This window comes from Mya arenaria, chromosome 1 (assembly GCF_026914265.1).
Source record: "Mya arenaria isolate MELC-2E11 chromosome 1, ASM2691426v1".
Lineage (NCBI taxonomy): Eukaryota > Metazoa > Mollusca > Bivalvia > Myida > Myidae > Mya > Mya arenaria.
This window is the reverse complement of record NC_069122.1, coordinates 8,337,716-8,362,637: the sequence shown is the minus strand read 5'-3', so window position 1 is coordinate 8,362,637 and position 24,922 is coordinate 8,337,716. Positions and strand designations below refer to the sequence as shown.

General features: G+C 37.3%; 1 protein-coding gene across 1 annotated transcript in view; it reads right to left on the bottom strand.

Annotated features, from left to right (window-relative positions):
* Positions 1-344: 344 nt before the first annotated feature.
* The window catches only part of LOC128232627 (autophagy-related protein 9A-like), a 27,653-nt gene continuing 3,075 nt past the window's right edge, over positions 345-24,922 (bottom strand). The window contains exons 4-18 of the mRNA XM_052946298.1: positions 23,666-23,788; positions 22,563-22,901; positions 21,221-21,270; positions 20,276-20,366; positions 19,241-19,340; positions 18,612-18,652; positions 18,176-18,238; positions 17,446-17,520; positions 16,267-16,417; positions 15,492-15,626; positions 7,558-7,737; positions 6,232-6,312; positions 5,409-5,585; positions 4,554-4,629; positions 345-2,908 (exon numbers count right to left, since the gene is read on the bottom strand). Coding sequence (XP_052802258.1) covers positions 2,484-2,908; positions 4,554-4,629; positions 5,409-5,585; positions 6,232-6,312; positions 7,558-7,737; positions 15,492-15,626; positions 16,267-16,417; positions 17,446-17,520; positions 18,176-18,238; positions 18,612-18,652; positions 19,241-19,340; positions 20,276-20,366; positions 21,221-21,270; positions 22,563-22,901; positions 23,666-23,788 — 2,107 coding nt within the window. The 3' untranslated portion in view covers positions 345-2,483. The remainder of the gene's footprint in view (positions 2,909-4,553; positions 4,630-5,408; positions 5,586-6,231; positions 6,313-7,557; positions 7,738-15,491; positions 15,627-16,266; positions 16,418-17,445; positions 17,521-18,175; positions 18,239-18,611; positions 18,653-19,240; positions 19,341-20,275; positions 20,367-21,220; positions 21,271-22,562; positions 22,902-23,665; positions 23,789-24,922) is intronic.

Genomic DNA, 24,922 nt, shown 5'->3' with positions numbered 1-24,922 from the left:
TTTTTACTTTGGTAAACTTCAGTGAAGTCTACAACCCCATTTTAGCATTACAGCAATACAGTTTGCAAATGAACAGTGACTTATAAAAATTTCATTGGTTTAATACCAAAATTTCATCTTGTATTTAAAAGTTTTGTTGCGTATTGTATTTTTTACCCGTGGCTCAAAATTCAAATAAAATGTTACCAGAGACAATACCTATATGTCGAGTTATGTCACTTGTTTGACTGAAAAACTCAACAGACACATTTGGTGGCTGCTCTGTGGAGCACTTACTTATCTTGACACTAAATGATGCCAGAGAAAATCATTCCTGTTCTGCATAAATATTAAAAAAGCAGTAAAATCTTTAACATTTAATGTGCAAAACACAAAAAAATACATTCAAACATGCAATCACATATGGCAATTGTTACTACATACAAGTTGTTATAAGGTTTTATATACAGGTATGTAATTTTTTAAGTATTTACACCAGCACTCTTGTTTAAAAACTATTTACATGGTAAAATAATGAAAGACTAGTATACATATCAACAAAACACCAACTAAACACATGTACACTGACATAATTTATAACTGTGCATTAGGAACTTTATATCTGTATAATTATTGTGACACTGTGCAAGCCATCCAGATTCTAATATTAATTTCGTATTTGTAAAATCAATCAAGTTTTCTCGAACTTTTAAACGCCTTCAAGAAATAAACTTCATGCTCCATATTGAAATTTATTAAGCTGAACAGGTTTGAATATCATATTTCATTTACCGGTAGCCAAATAATTTGCATAAACTTGTTTTAACAATCCCCAAAAATAGTTCATTGTGATTGTCATTCAAATAATTTCCTTTATAAGTCCCAAATCTCTTTATATGGAGTTGCTTAGGCTTGATCCTGTTATGAGAGATAGAAGACAGTTGAGAAATTGGGGCCATGCCATTTTGTATCAATTATCACAGAAGTTACTGATACCAGGTAGCTTTGCAATAATAAATTTTTCAAAGATCTGTCAATGAAAGATCTACTTGAAATACATCTTCACAAGAATTTTCAGTCCATTTTCAGTGTTATTTTAAAACCATCAAAAGCCAGAGTGAGTTTTAAAATCTATGAAGTGCAGATATATCATACGCTGTGACTTTCAATCAAGATCTTGACCTTCAGGCTAGTGACAGGATAGCTTTGCAATTAGAACAGTTCAAAAGTTTGGTCAATTTAATCTCCTACAGCCCATTCATAGTTTCAGTTCCTTGCATTAGGTCCTAAAACACAAAAGGACTTGTCTAGATTTCTTTTTGGTGATGTTAATCTTTAAATGTATTTAAATCTGTGAAAACAGTTCTGTTACAATTGCATTAGTAATGCCTTTTGCAATATGAACCTGCATTGCAATATTTTCTGTTGTGTATGAACAGTTGCTTTCTACTTTTCAATTCAATTGACAATTACCCATTGTTTATGGGATTTATCAACTATTAATTAGTTACAAAGATTTCCTAGCACATAGTTATAATATCCGTTCTTATGCATCTACCAACAACAGTCTGGTACAACAAAACTATAATACGCTAACAAAGCAAAAATACTTTGAAAAGGGGAGGGGGCGGAATTCAGGTTTGGTATAATAACTGACTTCGAAAAGAAGGGGATAGGGGGTTGAGTTTGGTATACATGTAAGTACTAACTTTAAAAAGAAGGATCAGAGGGAGAGGGGTTATTTTGAAAGAAGGGGGGGGGGGGGGGTTCAATTTCTGTCTTATCACTAACTGTGAAAAGATGGCAGGGAGTGGTTAGATGAGTCAATGTCATGGAATTGTTTGGGTAAGTAAATTTGGGTCATGGAAAAATTCATATGAACAAAACAAACAAGTTAACTGCATTATAAGATACACAAACATCACCACTAAACTTTCTGGTGAGAAATACATAACAGAAAATAAACACGGTAATTCATTCCGATAACATAAATGCATAGAATTATAAGTTACAAGAATTAAATTAAACAGTAAATAATGGAACCTTAATTTGGTGCTTTACAAAAGCTACATTAATAATTAATATTGCTACAACCATAAATTTCACAACTTGAATAACATGCTATAAGCCTATCCAAATAGCTACATTGCATACAACACCTGAGAATATATTTTTAATACAAAACAAGCATCCATTTGAACTGAAAATCCATTATCCTATAGTTTACTGGTACACTGTACAACTGTATCTTACTTTATGCAATCAGATTACAAGAACTCTCACATCTGGTGCCTACAATGCACAAAAGTAAAATCCATCTGAATATCTGCAACAACTCTACACAAAACCCTTCCACCAGCACTCACTCCTCAAAAGAACGCCTCTTTGAGCGTGATAGATCATGCCTTATACTAGAAATGGTTTAATTCTAGCATATCATAACAATTCAATAAACGTTTTTTAATAAAATGTTCATATAGGCCTAAACTCTTGCAGGTTATTTTTCACAGTTCCTGTTCTTGGGCGCCAGTGTCTTCTTCCTGCGGTTTTTCTACAATTTCTGGCATCGGAGTTGTTCCCCCTGAAGAGGGCGTAGCTTGGGCGGGGTCATGCCGTTGCCATAGCGATCGTGTCCGAATATCGTCCATATTTTCATACGGATAACCTCGATTTCGCCGCGTACGTAGATCATGCATATACAATGCGCTGAAGCTCATCTCCGTCGACATTAACTCAATCTGTCCCTCGTCGTAATGGCGCTGGGAGATGGATGTCGGGTGGTTCAGGGAGCTCGGGGATTGGACTCCCAAGGAGGGGTGGGGTTGGGTTAGGGATGCTGAGGGGCTGTAGAAACTGGTTCCTGGCCCCATTGAGCTCATCATGGGGCCCTCTGTCTGGGAGACGGCCCCTCGCAGTTTAGGCGCTATACCTGTAATGCCATGAAAGTCAAATGAGGTAAATCTTACATTCTTTAAGTCTTACCTTAAAACTTTAATATTATTTGTAAGGCTACAATAATATAATGCTGAGTTAATGCAAGAAGGTACCATTTAAATATAGAAGGATTTGCTACCTTTTGCCTTTACCCCTACCATTTGTAGAATCATTATGTCCAGCAACATAAACAAGAGCTGTCACAGAGACAGCACGCTCGAATATTCCGCCGCTTTTCAATGTTAGGTTTGAAAAGTTTTGGCAAAACATGGATGGATCATTGTTAGATTAGATTTCAATGCAATACATGGTGTGCTGAGATATAAACATAAATGAGGTTCCATGCAAAATATTAACAAGAATTTCTAAGTCTAATAATAAAGGGCCATTATTTGCAAAATACAGTTATCTAACTTGGTTTTAATTATGTTGGGTGGTTGAATACCATTGTATAAAGTCTCAATGCAATACATCAAATAGTTGCTGAGATATTATCCTATGTGTGCTAAAATGCAAGACCTTAACCAGAATTTCTAAGTCACATAATAAAGGGAAAAAATTATATATTATAAAAGATAGAGTTATCTTACTTAATTAAGAAGGTTAAATATATGGGAGCCTGTGTGTACAGTTTCAATGCAATACATGATGTATTCGCTGAGGTATTGACTTCAAAGTGGTTACATGCAAAACCTTAACCAGAATTTCTATGTCGAATAAAAAAGGGGCCATTATTTTAATTTAATGCAAACTGGAGTTACCTTACTTGGTTATTTAATAGGTAGATTGGATGGTTGAGTACCATTGTATAAAGTCTCAATGCAATCCATGAAGTAATTGCTGAGATATAAACCTATGTGTGCTTACATGCAAAACCTTAATCAGAATTTCTAAGTCAAATAATAAATAATAATTTGCATTATATTAAAAAAAAGTGTTGTCTGGGAATACATATCTAATGTTTCAATGCAATACATTATTTGCTGAGATATTGACTTCAAAGTGGTTACACGCAAAACCTTAACCAAATTTTTTCTAAGTCGAATAATAAAGGGCAATTATTTGCATTAAATGCAAACTAGAGTTATCTAACGTGGTTAATTTAGTAGGTTGGATGGTTGAGTACCATTGTATCAAGTATCAATGCAATACCTCAAGTAGTTGCTGAGATATTAACCTTAACCAGAACTTCTAAGTCGAATAATAAAGGCCTATAATTTGCATTATATTCAAATAATTGTTATCTAACTTCATTAATTTAGTATGTAAGATAGTTGGGAATACATATCCAAAGTTTCAATGCAATAACTGATGTATTTACTGTGATAATGACTTAAAGGTGCTTACATGCAAAACCTTAACCAAGGTGTGACGCCACCGCCGACCCCAGGGTGAGTAGTATAGCTCTCCTTATTCTTCGAATAGTCGAGCTAAAAATAATAATCAGCTACATATTTGTGTGAGGGTTTGTAAAAATAATTTTTTGACAATTAATGAATTAACAGAACTATCAGAAAATTGTGGGGTGAAGACAACATTGTATTATATGAGATTTAAGAATATACAATGCGTCAATTTAAGTTTTAGAGACATAATTATTGAAATCATGTTCAGCAATACCAAAGGATCAAAGTACATACCAGAAGCAAATGGAGCAGACATTGAGGGTGACAACATGGTACTATGTCCTGTAATACTGGATACCAGGCTGGCATACTGGAAACAGATGGACAGGTATTGAACATACATGTACAGATATATCTAAATCTGCAAAGACTTGTCAATATAGCATTGAGAGTGTTAACATTGTCTTCTGCCCTGTAATACTGGATAACAGGCTAGACTTGAATCAGAGGGGCATAAATTAAACATACATCTAATTATGTACTGTATTATAGGCTAGCAAACAAGAGACAGAGGAGCAGGTATTAATCAAACATGAAGTCTCAGATTCAAGAAAAGTATTTGTTATAATATTGGACCCTAAGATATTTTTGTTGATGCACTGTTCTGTCTTAACACCAATAACACCATAACTCCTCTTACTTACCTCCAGCCCAACCCCAGAGCTACCCTAGAGTACATACTGGAGAATGGCCCCAGAATTCCTGTCATATCAGGGGCTTGAAGGGATCCCAGAGGGCCCTAAATCACACTGTACTGTCTTAACCTCCATAAAACCCAACACCTCTTACTTACCCCTAGCCCAACCCCAGTATCTGCACTAGGTTCATACAGGAGAACGGCCCCAGAATTCCTGTCATATGAGGGGCTTGAAGGGATCCCGAGGGCTCTAAATCACACTGTACTTTCTTAACTTCCATAAAACCCAACACCTCTTACTTACCCCCAGCCCAACCCCAGTATCTGCACTAGGTTCATACAGGAGACGGCTCAAGAATTCCTGTCATATGAGGGGCTTGAAGGGATCCCAGAGGGCCCTAAATCACACTGTATTGTTTTAACACCCAATACACCCAACACCTCTTACTTACCCCTAGTCCCACCCCAGTAGCTGCACTAGGGTTCATACTGGAGAACGGCCCCAGAATTCCTGTCATATCAGGGGCCTGCAGGGAGGCAAGGGGCCCTACGTCTCGTTGAACCTGATCTCGCATCTGGTTGAGGAACATACTACAGTTGTCTGGGGGCTTCCACTCAGGATTAGTCAACTGAAAAAAGTGAAAAGTTTATCAATTATAGTGTTGCCCCTCTCAAGTAAGGGCTAGCCTGCTGAACTTATAAGACACCTTGATTTATGAACATCCATACTTCCATTTGCTATCCAATGTGTTAGGAGTCTGATAGGAAGACAAGCGATAACTGTTTTTTTAACAAGCTGCTTTGTCAGGCACTGGCCATATCAGGAAAGCCCAGTGTGACTGAGGTTTGAACCTTTGACCCTCTGCTCTGTTTGGCAGACGCCCTAACATCAACGTCAGGTAGAAGGTGCATGAACATCAATGTATAACAGAATAAAACTGAGAAATCATGGCCCAGTGTGAGGTTCGAACCTTTGACCCTGCTCTGTTTGGCAGACGCCCTAACATCAACGTCAGGTAGATGGTGCATGAACATCAATGTATAACAGAATAAAACTGAGAAATCATCGCTCAGTGTGAGGTTCGAACCTTTGACCCTCTGCTCTGTTTGGCAGACGCCCTAACCACAACTCCACGTAGATGGTGCATGAACATCAATGTATAACAGAATAAAACTGAGAAATCATAAAATATTACTTTATGACTGATTTGGGCCATCTCATCAACAAGAATAAGACAAAGTATTGGAAGATCAAGAACTTCACTGGAAACTTACATGGAAGTGCATGAGGGACATTTCTGTCTTGCCATCCTCTCCCTGTTCTGTTTGGCTTGCCTCCGTCTCACACTCGCTCCACTGAAACAATACAGAAACATTTTGATAATATCCTACTAATATATGGACACAATTTCATATTGGATTTTAATTTAGCAACAAATACTAGTTATTCCTTTAGGATAGTTGTGTACTTGTGCTGGATTTTTTATTAAGTAATCACTACAAAGACTATCCATTTCTGGATAGTTCCAATCAAGATTTCATTGTTGATCTATCCAGGCAAAACTAAGAAGTGTAAAATTTGCCAAAGGGCCAATAGAGTAAACGCTGTTTATTTTTCAATATGCATCGAATTACATGACAAAATAGTCTCAAGTATCTAAGACACAGTATAGTGTCTTTTTTTAAGCTGCATTCTCACAGATATACTGTTGTTACAATTTTTTTTTTTTTTTGGTCTTGGAAAGAGCAATTTTTTGCATAAATATCTGCAAACAAATGATAAAGGATTGCTGACAAAAAATCAGATCACAGATTTTTATATTTCTGTTCAAAAATGTTTTATGGCTTAAACCGTTACTTACGGATTGAGAAAAATGCATAAAACATAAATTTTTGAACTTAAATGTAAAAATCTGCGATCTATTTTTTTTGTCAGCAGTCTTATATAACTGGTTTTCATGCATTTTCGGAAAAATTAGCTCGTTCAAAGGCAAAAAATAAAAAAGTTGTCAAAACGTTCAATCTGTGAAAGTGCAGTTTAATGTATGTCACCATGTATACAAAATGTCACATAAACATCATGAGTTGTTTCCATTTAATAAAAAACATGATAGTTTTTTAGCCTAAAAATAATGAGAGAATGACACCAAGGCTTAGGCAATGCTTTAATTTTAATGCTGAATATTTTCTCTGATAAGCCCACAATATGCCAACATAAACAACTGGAAGTTAATGATGCACTCTTACTCCCAAATAAGTTTTACCACAATTAAAAATACTGTTTTAATATTCCAACAAGGATGAATATATGTCGAAAACAATGGTTCTTATAAAGGATACCAAGTTTAATTTGAAAGAAATGAGCATAAAACATGATATTTCAGCAGTAAATCTTTTAGCATTCACCAATCATTTAATATTTTTGCCCTTTCTGCTGTAAAAAACATGGTTACAATCTTGTTATTATTAATTAATATTTTCCATTGAAGCATTATTTAGTAAGTAGACAAAGGTTTATCAGTCATAATTGATGTTTGTTATACATGTGTATGTACTGATTTTGAATGAGAGTGTCACTTTAACAAGATTTTTGTATCACACCTGCGGATTGCCATGTTTACGAACATCCATCTGTGCAAATGAGCACACATCACCCACACCAACGACCTCCACGGTAAAGTTGTGGAAAAAGTCCACAATCTCACTGGCACGCTGTCTGAACTTGAAAATCAACATCAGTGGCGTGGTCAGTGGACTTAACAACTCCTCCAGCAAATATATCTGTAATGTGGAAGTATTCATTAAGTATTTCATTTTTATTAAATTTTATAAGTATTTATTTGTGAGAAATTGTATTTTAAGCTTTGACATATTTTTGTTGATTTGTTCAACTTGAAATGTTAAGATTATAAATTTTAACAAAATAATCGAAAATATAAATAATGGCAATTTTTTTCAGTTAACTGTTTGTAATTTATCAAAATTATTTATTAAGCAAAATTGAATATTTTTTTCATGATTTATCATAAGTTTAGCTTAGAAACAGAAAAAAAACAGACACAAAAAACAGCCCAAGGGTCAGGTATGTAGATAAACTGGAGAATATTTCTCCCTGACTCTGGTCATGTGGGTATTACCAGCCCAAGGCTCAGGCATATAGATAAACTGGAGGGAACTGTTAATTACAGCTTTAAACTGGAACAGCAGAGAGAATATTTCTCCCTGACACTGGACATGTGGGCATTACCAGCCCAAGGCTCAGGCATGTAAATAAACTGTTAATTACAGCTTTAAACTGGAACAGCAGAGAGAATATTTCTCCCTGACGCTGGTCATGTGGGCATTACCAGCCCAAGGCTCAGGCATGTAGATAAACTGTTAATTACAGCTTTAAACTGGAACAGCAGAGAGAATATTTTTCCCTGACACTGGACATGTGGGCATAACCAGCCCAAGGCTCAGGCATGTAAATAAACTGTTAATTACAGCTTTAAACTGGAACAGCAGAGAGAATATTTCTCCCTGACACTGGTCATGTGGGCATTACCAGCCCAAGGCTCAGGCATGTAAATAAACTGTTAATTACAGCTTTAAACTGGAACAGCAGAGAGAATATTTCTCCCTGACACTGGTCATGTGGGCATTACCAGCCCAAGGCTCAGGCATGTAAATAAACTGTTAATTACAGCTTTAAACTGGAACAGCAGAGAGAATATTTTTCCCTGACACTGGACATGTGGGCATAACCAGCCCAAGGGTCAGCCATGTAAATAAACTGTTTCTTACAACTTTAAACTGGAACAGCAGAGAGAATATTTCTCCCTGACACTGGACATGTGGGCATTACCAGCCCAAGGCTCAGGCATGTAAATAAACTGTTAATTACAGCTTTAAACTGGAACAGCAGAGAGAATATTTCTCCCTGACGCTGGTCATGTGGGCATTACCAGCCCAAGGCTCAGGCATGTAGATAAACTGTTAATTACAGCTTTAAACTGGAACAGCAGAGAGAATATTTTTCCCTGACGCTGGACATGTGGGCATAACCAGCCCAAGGCTCAGGCATGTAAATAAACTGTTAATTACAGCTTTAAACTGGAACAGCAGAGAGAATATTTCTCCCTGACACTGGTCATGTGGGCATTACCAGCCCAAGGCTCAGGCATGTAAATAAACTGTTAATTACAGCTTTAAACTGGAACAGCAGAGAGAATATTTCTCCCTGACACTGGTCATGTGGGCATTACCAGCCCAAGGCTCAGGCATGTAAATAAACTGTTAATTACAGCTTTAAACTGGAACAGCAGAGAGAATATTTTTCCCTGACACTGGACATGTGGGCATAACCAGCCCAAGGGTCAGCCATGTAAATAAACTGTTTCTTACAACTTTAAACTGGAACAGCAGAGAGAATATTTCTCCCTGACACTGGACATGTGGGCATTACCAGCCCAAGGCTCAGGCATGTAGATAAACTAGAGGGAACTGTTAATTACAGCTTTAAACTGGAACAGCAGAGAGAATATTTCTCCCTGACACTGGTCATGTGGGCATTACCAGCCCAAGGCTCAGGCATGTAGATAAACTGTTAATTACAGCTTTAAACTGGAACAGCAGAGAGAATATTTTTCCCTGACACTGGTCATGTGGGCATAACCAGCCCAAGGGTCAGCCATGTAAATAAACTGTTTCTTACAACTTTAAACTGGAACAGCAGAGGGAATATTTCTCCCTGACACTGGACATGTGGGCATTACCAGCCCAAGGCTCAGGCATGTAGATAAACTGTTAATTACAGCTTTAAACTGGAACAGCAGAGAGAATATTTTTCCCTGACACTGGTCATGTGGGCATTACCAGCCCAAGGCTCAGGCATGTAAATAAACTGTTACTTACAGCTTTAAACTGGAACAGCAGAGAGAATATTTCTCCCTGACACTGGTCATGTGGGCATTACCAGCCCAAGGCTCAGGCATGTAAATAAACTGTTACTTACAGCTTTAAACTGGAACAGCAGAGAGAATATTTCTCCCTGACACTGGTCATGTGGGCATTACCAGCCCAAGGCTCAGGCATGTAAATAAACTGTTAATTACAGCTTTAAACTGGAACAGCAGAGAGAATATTTCTCCCTGACGCTGGTCATGTGGGCATTACCAGCCCAAGGCTCAGGCATGTAAATAAACTGTTACTTACAGCTTTAAACTGGAACAGCAGAGAGAATATTTTTCCCTGACACTGGTCATGTGGGCATTACCAGCCCAAGGCTCAGGCATGTAAATAAACTGTTAATTACAGCTTTAAACTGGAACAGCAGAGAGAATATTTTTCCCTGACACTGGACATGTGGGCATTACCAGCCCAAGGCTCAGGCATGTAAATAAACTGTTACTTACAGCTTTAAACTGGAACAGCAGAGAGAATATATCTCCCTGACACTGGTCATGTGGGCATTACCAGCCCAAGGCTCAGGCATGTAGATAAACTGTTAATTACAGCTTTAAACTGGAACAGCAGAGAGAATATTTCTCCCTGACACTGGTCATGTGGGCATAACCAGCCCAAGGCTCAGGCATGTAAATAAACTGTTAATTACAGCTTTAAACTGGAACAGCAGAGAGAATATTTCTCCCTGACGCTGGTCATGTGGGCATTACCAGCCCAAGGCTCAGGCATGTAAATAAACTGTTACTTACAGCTTTAAACTGGAACAGCAGAGGGAATATTTCTCCCTGACACTGGACATGTGGGCATTACCAGCCCAAGGCTCAGGCATGTAGATAAACTGTTAATTACAGCTTTAAACTGGAACAGCAGAGAGAATATTTCTCCCTGACACTGGTCATGTGGGCATTACCAGCCCAAGGCTCAGGCATGTAAATAAACTGTTACTTACAGCTTTAAACTGGAACAGCAGAGGGAATATTTCTCCCTGACACTGGACATGTGGGCATTACCAGCCCAAGGCTCAGGCATGTAGATAAACTGTTAATTACAGCTTTAAACTGGAACAGCAGAGAGAATATTTTTCCCTGACACTGGTCATGTGGGCATTACCAGCCCAAGGCTCAGGCATGTAGATAAACTGTTAATTACAGCTTTAAACTGGAACAGCAGAGAGAATATTTCTCCCTGACACTGGACATGTGGGCATTACCAGCCCAAGGCTCAGGCATGTAAATAAACTGTTAATTACAGCTTTAAACTGGAACAGCAGAGAGAATATTTCTCCCTGACACTGGTCATGTGGGCATTACCAGCCCAAGGCTCAGGCATGTAAATAAACTGTTAATTACAGCTTTAAACTGGAACAGCAGAGAGAATATTTCTCCCTGACGCTGGTCATGTGGGCATTACCAGCCCAAGGCTCAGGCATGTAGATAAACTGTTACTTACAGCTTTAAACTGGAACAGCAGAGAGAATATTTTTCCCTGACACTGGTCATGTGGGCATTACCAGCCCAAGGTTCAGGCATGTAAATAAACTGTTAATTACAGCTTTAAACTGGAACAGCAGAGAGAATATTTTTCCCTGACACTGGACATGTGGGCATTACCAGCCCAAGGCTCAGGCATGTAAATAAACTGTTACTTACAGCTTTAAACTGGAACAGCAGAGAGAATATTTCTCCCTGACACTGGTCATGTGGGCATTACCAGCCCAAGGCTCAGGCATGTAGATAAACTGTTAATTACAGCTTTAAACTGGAACAGCAGAGAGAATATTTCTCCCTGACACTGGTCATGTGGGCATTACCAGCCCAAGGCTCAGGCATGTAAATAAACTGTTAATTACAGCTTTAAACTGGAACAGCAGAGAGAATATTTTTCCCTGACACTGGACATGTGGGCATAACCAGCCCAAGGCTCAGGCATGTAAATAAACTGTTAATTACAGCTTTAAACTGGAACAGCAGAGAGAATATTTCTCCCTGACACTGGTCATGTGGGCATTACCAGCCCAAGGGTCAGACATGTAGATAAACTAGAGGGAACTGTTACTTACAGCTTTAAACTGGAACAGCAGAGAGAATATTTTTCCCTGACACTGGTCATGTGGGCATTACCAGCCCAAGGCTCAGGCATGTAGATAAACTGTTAATTACAGCTTTAAACTGGAACAGCAGAGAGAATATTTCTCCCTGACACTGGTCATGTGGGCATTACCAGCCCAAGGCTCAGGCATGTAAATAAACTGTTAATTACAGCTTTAAACTGGAACAGCAGAGAGAATATTTTTCCCTGACACTGGACATGTGGGCATAACCAGCCCAAGGGTCAGCCATGTAAATAAACTGTTTCTTACAACTTTAAACTGGAACAGCAGAGAGAATATTTCTCCCTGACACTGGACATGTGGGCATTACCAGCCCAAGGCTCAGGCATGTAAATAAACTGTTAATTACAGCTTTAAACTGGAACAGCAGAGAGAATATTTCTCCCTGACGCTGGTCATGTGGGCATTACCAGCCCAAGGCTCAGGCATGTAGATAAACTGTTAATTACAGCTTTAAACTGGAACAGCAGAGAGAATATTTTTCCCTGACACTGGACATGTGGGCATAACCAGCCCAAGGCTCAGGCATGTAAATAAACTGTTAATTACAGCTTTAAACTGGAACAGCAGAGAGAATATTTCTCCCTGACACTGGTCATGTGGGCATTACCAGCCCAAGGCTCAGGCATGTAAATAAACTGTTAATTACAGCTTTAAACTGGAACAGCAGAGAGAATATTTCTCCCTGACACTGGTCATGTGGGCATTACCAGCCCAAGGCTCAGGCATGTAAATAAACTGTTAATTACAGCTTTAAACTGGAACAGCAGAGAGAATATTTTTCCCTGACACTGGACATGTGGGCATAACCAGCCCAAGGGTCAGGCATGTAAATAAACTGTTTCTTACAACTTTAAACTGGAACAGCAGAGAGAATATTTCTCCCTGACACTGGACATGTGGGCATTACCAGCCCAAGGCTCAGGCATGTAGATCAACTAGAGGGAACTGTTAATTACAGCTTTAAACTGGAACAGCAGAGAGAATATTTCTCCCTGACACTGGTCATGTGGGCATTACCAGCCCAAGGCTCAGGCATGTAGATAAACTGTTAATTACAGCTTTAAACTGGAACAGCAGAGAGAATATTTTTCCCTGACACTGGTCATGTGGGCATTACCAGCCCAAGGCTCAGGCATGTAAATAAACTGTTACTTACAGCTTTAAACTGGAACAGCAGAGAGAATATTTCTCCCTGACACTGGTCATGTGGGCATTACCAGCCCAAGGCTCAGGCATGTAAATAAACTGTTACTTACAGCTTTAAACTGGAACAGCAGAGAGAATATTTCTCCCTGACACTGGTCATGTGGGCATTACCAGCCCAAGGCTCAGGCATGTAAATAAACTGTTAATTACAGCTTTAAACTGGAACAGCAGAGAGAATATTTCTCCCTGACGCTGGTCATGTGGGCATTACCAGCCCAAGGCTCAGGCATGTAAATAAACTGTTACTTACAGCTTTAAACTGGAACAGCAGAGAGAATATTTTTCCCTGACACTGGTCATGTGGGCATTACCAGCCCAAGGCTCAGGCATGTAAATAAACTGTTAATTACAGCTTTAAACTGGAACAGCAGAGAGAATATTTTTCCCTGACACTGGACATGTGGGCATTACCAGCCCAAGGCTCAGGCATGTAAATAAACTGTTACTTACAGCTTTAAACTGGAACAGCAGAGAGAATATATCTCCCTGACACTGGTCATGTGGGCATTACCAGCCCAAGGCTCAGGCATGTAGATAAACTGTTAATTACAGCTTTAAACTGGAACAGCAGAGAGAATATTTCTCCCTGACACTGGTCATGTGGGCATTACCAGCCCAAGGCTCAGGCATGTAAATAAACTGTTAATTACAGCTTTAAACTGGAACAGCAGAGAGAATATTTCTCCCTGACGCTGGTCATGTGGGCATTACCAGCCCAAGGCTCAGGCATGTAAATAAACTGTTACTTACAGCTTTAAACTGGAACAGCAGAGGGAATATTTCTCCCTGACACTGGACATGTGGGCATTACCAGCCCAAGGCTCAGGCATGTAGATAAACTGTTAATTACAGCTTTAAACTGGAACAGCAGAGAGAATATTTCTCCCTGACACTGGTCATGTGGGCATTACCAGCCCAAGGCTCAGGCATGTAAATAAACTGTTACTTACAGCTTTAAACTGGAACAGCAGAGGGAATATTTCTCCCTGACACTGGACATGTGGGCATTACCAGCCCAAGGCTCAGGCATGTAGATAAACTGTTAATTACAGCTTTAAACTGGAACAGCAGAGAGAATATTTTTCCCTGACACTGGTCATGTGGGCATTACCAGCCCAAGGCTCAGGCATGTAGATAAACTGTTAATTACAGCTTTAAACTGGAACAGCAGAGAGAATATTTCTCCCTGACACTGGACATGTGGGCATTACCAGCCCAAGGCTCAGGCATGTAAATAAACTGTTACTTACAGCTTTAAACTGGAACAGCAGAGAGAATATTTCTCCCTGACACTGGTCATGTGGGCATTACCAGCCCAAGGCTCAGGCATGTAAATAAACTGTTAATTACAGCTTTAAACTGGAACAGCAGAGAGAATATTTCTCCCTGACGCTGGTCATGTGGGCATTACCAGCCCAAGGCTCAGGCATGTAGATAAACTGTTACTTACAGCTTTAAACTGGAACAGCAGAGAGAATATTTTTCCCTGACACTGGTCATGTGGGCATTACCAGCCCAAGGTTCAGGCATGTAAATAAACTGTTAATTACAGCTTTAAACTGGAACAGCAGAGAGAATATTTTTCCCTGACACTGGACATGTGGGCATTACCAGCCCAAGGCTCAGGCATGTAAATAAACTGTTACTTACAGCTTTAAACTGGAACAGCAGAGAGAATATTTCTCCCTGACACTGGTCATGTGGGCATTACCAGCCCAAGGCTCAGGCATGTAGATAAACTGTTAATTACAGCTTTAAACTGGAACAGCAGAGAGAATATTTCTCCCTGACACTGGTCATGTGGGCATTACCAGCCCAAGGCTCAGGCATGTAAATAAACTGTTAATTACAGCTTTAAACTGGAACAGCAGAGAGAATATTTTTCCCTGACACTGGACATGTGGGCATAACCAGCCCAAGGCTCAGGCATGTAAATAAACTGTTAATTACAGCTTTAAACTGGAACAGCAGAGAGAATATTTCTCCCTGACACTGGTCATGTGGGCATTACCAGCCCAAGGGTCAGACATGTAGATAAACTAGAGGGAACTGTTACTTACAGCTTTAAACTGGAACAGCAGAGAGAATATTTTTCCCTGACACTGGTCATGTGGGCATTACCAGCCCAAGGCTCAGGCATGTAGATAAACTGTTAATTACAGCTTTAAACTGGAACAGCAGAGAGTAAAAAATCCTTGACGCTGGTCGTGTGGGCATTACCAGCCCAAGGGTCAGACATGTAGACAAACTAGAGGGAACTGTTACTTACAGCTTTAAACTGGAACAGCAGGGAGAATTCCCCCCTTACTCTGGTGGTGTGGGCATTTCCAGCCCAGTGGTCAGGCATGTAATGGATCTGAGCCAAAACATTCCGCATCAGCACCTCCGGGCAGTAGACTGCATGCTAAAGTAAGATTCAAGCTGTTCTTTAAATATCGTTTTGCAAGAAATGGGGTTAATTGAAATCACACTACAACAACAACTATTTTTAATTTTGCAGTTTGAATTTACATGCAGTTTCAGTTTCTGAATCTCAGAGTGGCCCAGTGGTTTATGTGTCCGCCTCTTACAGAGGGGGTTGTGAGTTTTGATCCCCACCAAGGATACTTTCTCGAGGCCTCTCAAAATGGACACTATTACTGGTTTCTACCCAGGAAATAGATTCGAGAGTGATTCTACATGCTTCAATCTTCATCACAATCAAACTAAAATAAATTAGTATAAACTGACGTATATGCCACTTCACAATACAATCAATTTCTTTGGATGTGTGAAGTAGATTGACATACATTGTACTTATAGCTGTTGAACTTGATTTGAAATTCACATATTGGATTTTGGCAAAACCATGATAGTTCAATATATCGATGACTTGAAATTCTAAGTTCATTTGCACAAAATAGCAAAATAGCGTTAAATATACTCATAATACTGCCAAAGTCATATAAACTAATTTCTTTATGAAATACTTTATGAATTACTTTTGTACAAACAATATGATGTGAACACACCAATTCATAACCCAAATATAGAGTTCTACCCACCTCATCTGGAATGAACACCTTGCACGCGGTAACGATGACCCCAGCCACTGTCATAATGGTTAGAACGTGCTCCACATTAAGAACATCCTCGTCTATCACAGTAAGAACCACCAACACAGCTAACACCGAACCAGCAAAAAATGCTATGTTCCTGTAATACGGAAGATTGAGATTATGCACGAAGTCTCATAATGATTTGTTAACTATCATTTTAATGGGTTCCAGATTTAGAATGCCATCGTCTTTCACAGTTAGAACCATCAACACAGCTAGCATTGAACCAGAAAACATTTCAATGATCATGGAAAAAAAATGGACAAAACTGATCATATTAAATTCTGGTACATAATTCAGTTAATACCACTTTCTCAGCTTATACCGACCAGCACGGATGAGATGGATCATGTGACAATGCTTCCAGTTCCATCATAATCTAGATAACTGATGAATGATGTCATTGTGCGACTGTATCAGGCAATTTGCTTGAATGGTATTACTGACATGATGCTAAACCACCTTCTATGTAAATATTTATAGGGCTATTCCATTTATACATATATATATATATACATTATATACCCGGTACATATAACCCCCCAGGGGGGGGCACTTTTTAATTATGGCAACTCCCTACAGAAGCAAATGAACCCTTTTGAGGTCCTAATAATAAAAAAAAAGACATCCTACAATATACTATTTAAATATTTGTCTTCCACCCAAGGGTTACATGTTTTACTGGAATAGCCTTAACTGCTAACCCGAGATTTATTAGTCAGATCATTACTGAGGGGGTTATAATAATTAAGCATCATCTCAATAGCAAGCAGGTGAATTAACTTGTATTGGTGGTCTCTCTTAGCAAACAATATGCTTTAAAAAAGTAACACATTGTTTTTTTTAAAGCATTGTATTTATCGATGTTTATACGTAGTAAGTAGAATTACACATTTATGAACCTATCGATAAAGCGTGAATCTCCGTATCTATGAAGCTATGGATAGGTAAGTAAATACGTGTACCTATAAAGTAAAGGGTTAAGAGATGCAATCAAAATTATCATTAATTATATCTTATATGTAATTGTTCTATGTTTTGGTTAATCTGTCAGCCGTACAGACAACCAATTGATTAACCATCAAACAGTATATTAAATACACCGGTATATGATTGTCCACTTACTTTGCTATAATAGACATCAGTGGGGATGTGAATATACTAAGGTACATGTCAGCTGCCTTGTACCCTCGGTTTAACCTGTAGATCAACAATATTAAGTGCATGAACATTCCGAAAAAGGCTTCTCCTGTCACTTTCTTACGCTAAAAGTGTTTATTAATTTTCAAAATATGTTTAACTTATATGGGTCAGAACATCTTTTAGAAAATAGTTGACCATAACGGTGTTTTATTTTCTGAAACGGCATTAAATTTTAATAACAACTGATGGTGTTATTTTAAATAAGACTTACTACCATTAATTAACAAATCATAGCCATGTGACAGGAAGTGATGGGAATCGGTTCCAGTTTGTCATAGATAATCGGTCCCACTCAAGTAAACGATTAACGATAGTACAATCGGTTTTTGACAACACCTTAATAAAATTACTTTATGTTTTATTCTCGTGCAGTAACTCGTAATCCTTAACTCTACTTATTTTGTTGACATTAACAACTGAACACTTTCAAATGTATAAATGAACTCAAAGGAGAAAATTGGCAGAAATTAACCAAATGCAAACAACGAGAGGAATGAATAAAAACAACTAGATGGTTGAATCGATGATCAATTATGACAAAACAATTGATTGTCACTGATTTCAGGCCCAACCAATCAATTATTGATTATCATCGATCCTCGGAACATAGAATGCTACTGTACAAGTACAAGTAGGATTTTACAAAACGTACCTTGCATTAAATTCATGGTCTAGCTCGTTAAAGTGACGTATATATTGCCTCCCATAGTTGGACCTGAAATAAGATAAATAACAAAAATAATACCAATTCTAATAACTAAGTTAGTTTACTCTGATTGTGAAACAAGGTATTACAGCATTATATCAAACAATTTCATTGGCACAGGGGTTGCAGAGATAAACATGAGCATCTGCACAAGGTAAACAACAGCTGGTTACTTAGCCGCTTATTGACAATTGTCCATAGCTGCTCTTGTTCGACATTGAAACACAATGGTTTATAAATTGCAATTTCACTCATGATTCAATTATGTTTACAGAATATTAGAGTTTTAAAAGTTAAAAAACAAAACAATTCTATGCTCAGTAACAATACTAATGGACATGCCACAGGTTTACATGATGAGGCAGAAAACAAATGAACGAACCATCGTCTCGATCCTAGAAATGATGGCTGTCTTTTCACCAACTGCAAGCAAAAACATAGAAATAGCAAATCTTAATCAAATAGTTATCAATTAACAACTTCTATCAAAATTCATTGTGATGACTCATATATAACTGTGAAATGAAATCAGCACAGAGGGGCTTATTATCTTCAGATCTTAGAATACTTAAAGATGCAAACCTACTCCCAAATTAGTAGTACCACAATTAATACAATTGTATTAATTTACCATAAAGTATGAAATAATATCGAAAACAATGGTTCTTATGAAGGATATGGTGTTTAATTTGAAAGAAAGGTGCAGAAAAACACGGTATTTCTATGTTATGAGGGGATAATTTATCACTGTAAATCTTTTAGGTCCCACCAGTCATTTAATATTTGTGCATTTTCAGCTATTAAATACACATTTACAATCTTGTTATCATTAATTAATATTTTCCTTAAATGCATTATGTTTTATGTAGTTGTAGGTTTATCACTCAAATTAATGTTTGTTATACATGTGTATGTATTGATTTTAAATAAGAGTGCCACCATATCATTGGTGAGTGCATCGGGCAATTGATTTGTAAGACTCAGTATGTAAAAGATAAGAGATTTACCTACCTCTGCATATCTGAAGAATGAGTATAGAATCTGCCACAGGAATATGACAGGAGATAGGGCCAGGTTAGCAAGCCCTAGCCACAGTATACGCTGGGATAATCTGGAGAAAATAACATTTTAGCCTGTAGAATATAGATGTTAGTAAGCACGTATAAACATTTCTATATATAGAATCTGCCATAGGATTATTTCAGGAGATTGGGCCAGGTTAGCGAGCCCTAGCCACAGTATACGCTGGGATAATCTGGAGAAAATGACATTTTAGCCTGTAGAATATAGAATATAGTAAGCACTTATAAACAAATCTGCCATAGGATTATTTCAGGAGATTGGGCCAGGTTAGCGAGCCCTAGGAACTTATAAGCTCAGATAATATGTGAAAACAACATTTAAGACTAATAGAAATACAAGTTTACTTTAAACAGAATGAATGACAAAAACTTAGCATCAGTATACATGTACGTCAAGATAGTCTCGGAAAACAACAAGTAAGACTGTAAGATAGCTAGGAGTCCATATCCCACTAACGTCTTAAGTCTGAATTTGAGACTTAGACCTGGAAAAGTCAATTTCAAATTTTCAGCAAGTTACATAGTATCTTTGATGTACCGGTAATCATTTCAGACAAAAGATGTGTAAAATATGTTATTTAAAACACATGAAGCATTTTTTACGGTTATTGCTCTTCAAAAGCAATTTTAAAATGAAATAAAGATTTGCAGTTTTGATTTTTAAGTCTCAGTCTCAGATGTTTGTTAATATGGACCCAGGGAGATGATTACATACAGTCTCAAGTCTGAGTTCAGACTCAAGTAGCAAAACCTCAAATCTTCATTTCATTGTAACTTTCTAACTTTAGTTTTCATGATGGAATTTGCTAAATTTTATTACTATTCAAAATTGTATTGTAACTTCAGGCTGGTCATCAATGACAAGGCTCTGAGGCAGACACCTTAACCACTACACCACTCTTTCCTTAGGCTCAAGCCTTACTCTTGGTTTGTTGATAAGCTCCAATAACAAGGCTCCACTTACTTTTCTGCCAGCTGTTTACGTCTATGTAAGCTGTTGTCCTTATACTCATCTCTTAAATGCCATTTGTTCTCAAATGCTGACCATGGACCCCCTGAAATATCAAAAACATGCATTCTGTGGGCAAAACTAGCACAAACCAGCAAACTAATATAGATGTTTAAAGGTCAGCCTACTGCCACCCATCCAATACACAATCACTGCTTCAAAATTTGTGTTTACAATGTGTCAGCCAATGAGGTTGTATTCTTACTCAGTTAGATGACCTGAATTAAAATCTAAATGATTAAGAAGGGCTCGTTCCCTTTGGTCACTCTGCCCATTCTTAATCATTCAGATTTTAATTCATGTCATCTATAACTAAATCCTAAAATTGGTTCTGTTCTGTTCTGTATTTAATCAAAGTGCAAAGATAAACTACATTTGTGGCACAAGTGCACCACAAATAAATTTTCATGCTCGTCCATTTTCTCTTCAGGGGAAAATTTAAACATAAACAGCATTTATAGCAGTTTCATGTTTGTGCACACACAGGCAAAAAATATTATGTGACATTGCACTAAAGAAGACTCCAGACAAGTACAATCATACTACCGCGGACAAAAAGACAAATTCTAATTCAAACACACCCTCTAAATTTTGAGAAAAAAAAATCCCATTTAGTTCAAGTCTGGATATCATGGAAAATGATTTAAATTGAGTATGAAAACAAAACAAATTCTAGGGGGAGACCACCCCCAAACCCCCCCTTGTGACAGGGGTGGATCCCTCCTACAACCACCCCCAATCGCCTCATCACGACTCATGTAGCTTGCCCTTTTCAAAACTCCACCCTGCCCTTTTCAAATCCTGGCTGGAGCACTGATATAAATTATAACAAACATTATAATCCAAAAAGGAAGCTACACAAAATAGTATGCATAAAAAAGCAAAGTACATGTAACTTACAGAATAGAAGAAATTCTACATTGTACTTCAGGCCTGTGCTTAGAAATACACTGAAATATAAAATATAAGAAACTTATCATATCATCTTATTAGACTTCTATCATTTACATCAAGTGCTAAAATTTTCTTATGAGTAATGAATGTTACATGCAATATTCTTCTTAAGTTAACTTAATGTGAAGTGCTGTGAAAACAGCATACAATTCTGTTTAGTCTTAACCATGTAGACACTTTTATGCTTCCTTTTTAATAACTCTTCAGGTCTTAGACATTCAAAATCTAAAAATTGTGTCGATAGGATACAGATGCCCCCACATGCCGCATTTGTCACATAAGGAAGGGCCATTATTTGACTGTCCATCTCCATAATGTATCATTGTTCTAAAACTTCATCAAATGGGTTCCTGAAAGATCTCATAAGTGTATGGCTAATAATTTTGAAGCTATGGGGCGACACAAGTTCAACAAGTCCAAAAGTGCAAAATTTTGCTAACTGAAGGGCCAAAACCCTGGTTGTACTAAGTGCAGTGGGAAACACAACTTCATTGCCTAAATAACATTCCGCCAAGGTTTCTAAACTCTAAGTAAAGCAGATTTGAAATTTTGAGGGATATAAGTCCAGAAATGCCAATTTTTTGCTAATTCAAGGGCCATAACATTCTTCCTAGGTTTTATGACTTTAGGTTATATAGTTTTGGAGATTTGAATGACACTAGTTTGAATATAAATGTCAATTTTTAGTAAGGGCCATAACTCTCCCCTTTCTATGTGCAGCTGCAAACGAAGCCACTGGGGCAATCCTTCATTATCTCAACAACACTCCCCTGAGGTTTCAAGACTCTATGTCAAAAAGTTCAAATATAAAAAAAACAAGAGCACCCTGGTGGAGTGAGTGCCAATGCTGGCCTGTATTAATGTCTAACGTATAGCTATGATTTTAAGGTATTTTCTTTGAAAAACAGGAGAGCAAAAGATCCATATGTCAAAGACATACAGATACATGAATGTATTAAAATACTGAGACACAATCAACTGATGTTGTGTTAATTAAAACACATACCTTAAATGTCTAATGGTGCTGACATTATGCTTTTCATGGGAACAAATCATAAAAGTAAGCAAGTCTCAGAATCGGAAAATAGAGTTAAAAGTAAGTATTGTTAGAATCTGAAAATAGACCCAAGATAAAATTCTGCGTGTCTACTACAGCATGATCGTCTAATAGGACATCTATGGTATATTACAATGACTCAGCATAAGGTTGACTTAACCTACATTTTTTATATGGAGTAACTTCCCTGGTGCACTTCCCTATGTAAGACATATAACACATTTCACTTACTAATCTCCGACCAACGGCAGCTGAATCTTTAACGGAAGCACATCTTTGTTCACCATGGCTAGGGTATAATTTTTAAATCTCAATATGCGGTGGTAGATATCTAGCTGGGTGAGATCAGATTTGTGAATACACATCTGTTGAACCTTCTGAACGTCAAGCAATCTCGTCTGAACCTCGTGCCAGGTCATATTCGTGAGGTCCTCGGGCGAGATTTTCAGCGCCGTCAAGTAGAAAGAGCGGATCTCATAGTAGAGGAAAATATTATACAAGACTTTGATAACACGGAACAGCCAGAATGCTCCAGCTACGAGGAGGCAGAGAATGATCGGGGCATCAAACCTGGAAAAATAACGTTTTAAAAAATAACAGGACCATTTTGGAGTGAATGACAATGCTGTTTTCCTTCATTCAAACAAGGGCAAAACTTGACCATTATTTAAGCCAGCATTATGGGTTTTGCAGCAGAATGTGCCTTTAGTCTATGGCATCCTGTATAATTATCTTGAATGTTTTTAGAGTTGTAGCCGAGGTTTAAGTTTTTTTTCACTAATACAATGACGCTAAAAAATAATAACAATGCTATCACAATAGCTCGCCCTTTTTTCTTCCAAAAACAAATGAGCTCATAAAAGCTTTCATCAAATATTAACGTATACGACTAAAAGTGGTAAAATTTACATTTTTTGATGATGTGTCTCTTCTAAGAAAGCATTTTTTTTTAAATTGCGTAAATAAACAAATATTAAAATACATTTACCCATCCACTTTTATTTATAAGAAAAAAAAAATGCTTTTTTTAATTTTCAAAAAAATCGGTTTTTTAATGGACCCAATTTTTACTTTGGGACTCAAACATTTACAAATAACATACTAAACGAGGCAATATGGATTTTTGTTTGGAATTCGTTGGGCAGTTTTACATAATACATGAAGATACAAGTGGGATCCTTGTGTCAATGTATCAATGGCTTTACTGCAACATCACAACATCACTTTTACTACAGGTACACGCCCCTTAATGCATTTAAGGATTTAGAACAGAAATATATTTTACCTTACTTTATACAGTTTAAGAAAGATGGCCAAGATATTTAAGAACTTACCTTTGCAGGCACTGGTGGTTGACGGCCTCGTGTATCGTGACCTTGTGATCGCTGGCAAACAGTTTTCCATAGTCAACACATTTCCACAGGAAACTGGAGAATACCACCACAAACACAAACTGACTGAAAACAGAACAAGAACATAGTTATATTTAATAAATCAATTATATTATAAACACAAAAGGTAACGCTTAATATATATCTCAGATAACAATATCATTGAAGAATGTATGAAATATCATAACAATATAAAGCAATAAACTTATCAAATTTCACATAAAATTTATGTATGAAACTGGGATTTTCAATTTCTGGCTGATACTGAAATTACATGTGTATATAATTAAAGCTTGCTCATTTAGTGCGCAATGTGGGGAGATCGCAAGCCAATATTTTTCTTTAAGGAGGTCTTATGCATGTTTTAACTTTAAATGCATTGTAAAATGAAGATTGGAGCATTGATTAGAAAATACGGCAATTAAGTTTTCGGCTATTGCCAATACCATTGAAAACAATTCTTTCACTGTACACATTGAATGCTCTCTGGAGTCAATGCCTCTATATTCACAATAATATATTTATATTGACCTTAAACTGTAACAAACAATTTTTCTATTTATTACATGCCTCAAAAAGGAAATAATATGACATATGATGGGGCTAAAATTCCAAAACATTTGAAAATATCATATTGATATTTTCAATGCTTGAAACAGTGAAAAAGTATATTTATTAAAATCCTAAATCACTATAAACCAAGCACGAAGTAAAACATTATTCATTCATTGATTCCTGAAATTCAATGAAAGCTTTTTCCAAGTTGATTGTTGAAAAAGCTTAAATGGTCTTATGCTTCCAGCATAGCAATATAGTCAGCATTTTGACAAACCTGGTAAGACTGCAACACCAAAAATAGACCAGCGCTGTTTTAAATGTATGATATTTTACTGAACATCCCTTAATCCAGAAATTTAGACAAATTTTGTGCCAAGGATGGAGATGAGAAAACAAAATATACAGTAATATTCGGTTATATTATTTTTTAAACGACGAACTCGCCCATTTTATTTCGGCAACTATTTTTTATTTGTTGAAATAGAACGATTTGGTGTTGATTAAACAAAGGCTTCTAAAGTTATGGTATTTTTTTATAATTAAAGAGAGATAATTTTGAATGACACGAGCGATACTGGCACTTAGCAAACTTGTCCAAGATTTTATTACCATGCACATTCTGACCAAAATTGGTGATGAGTG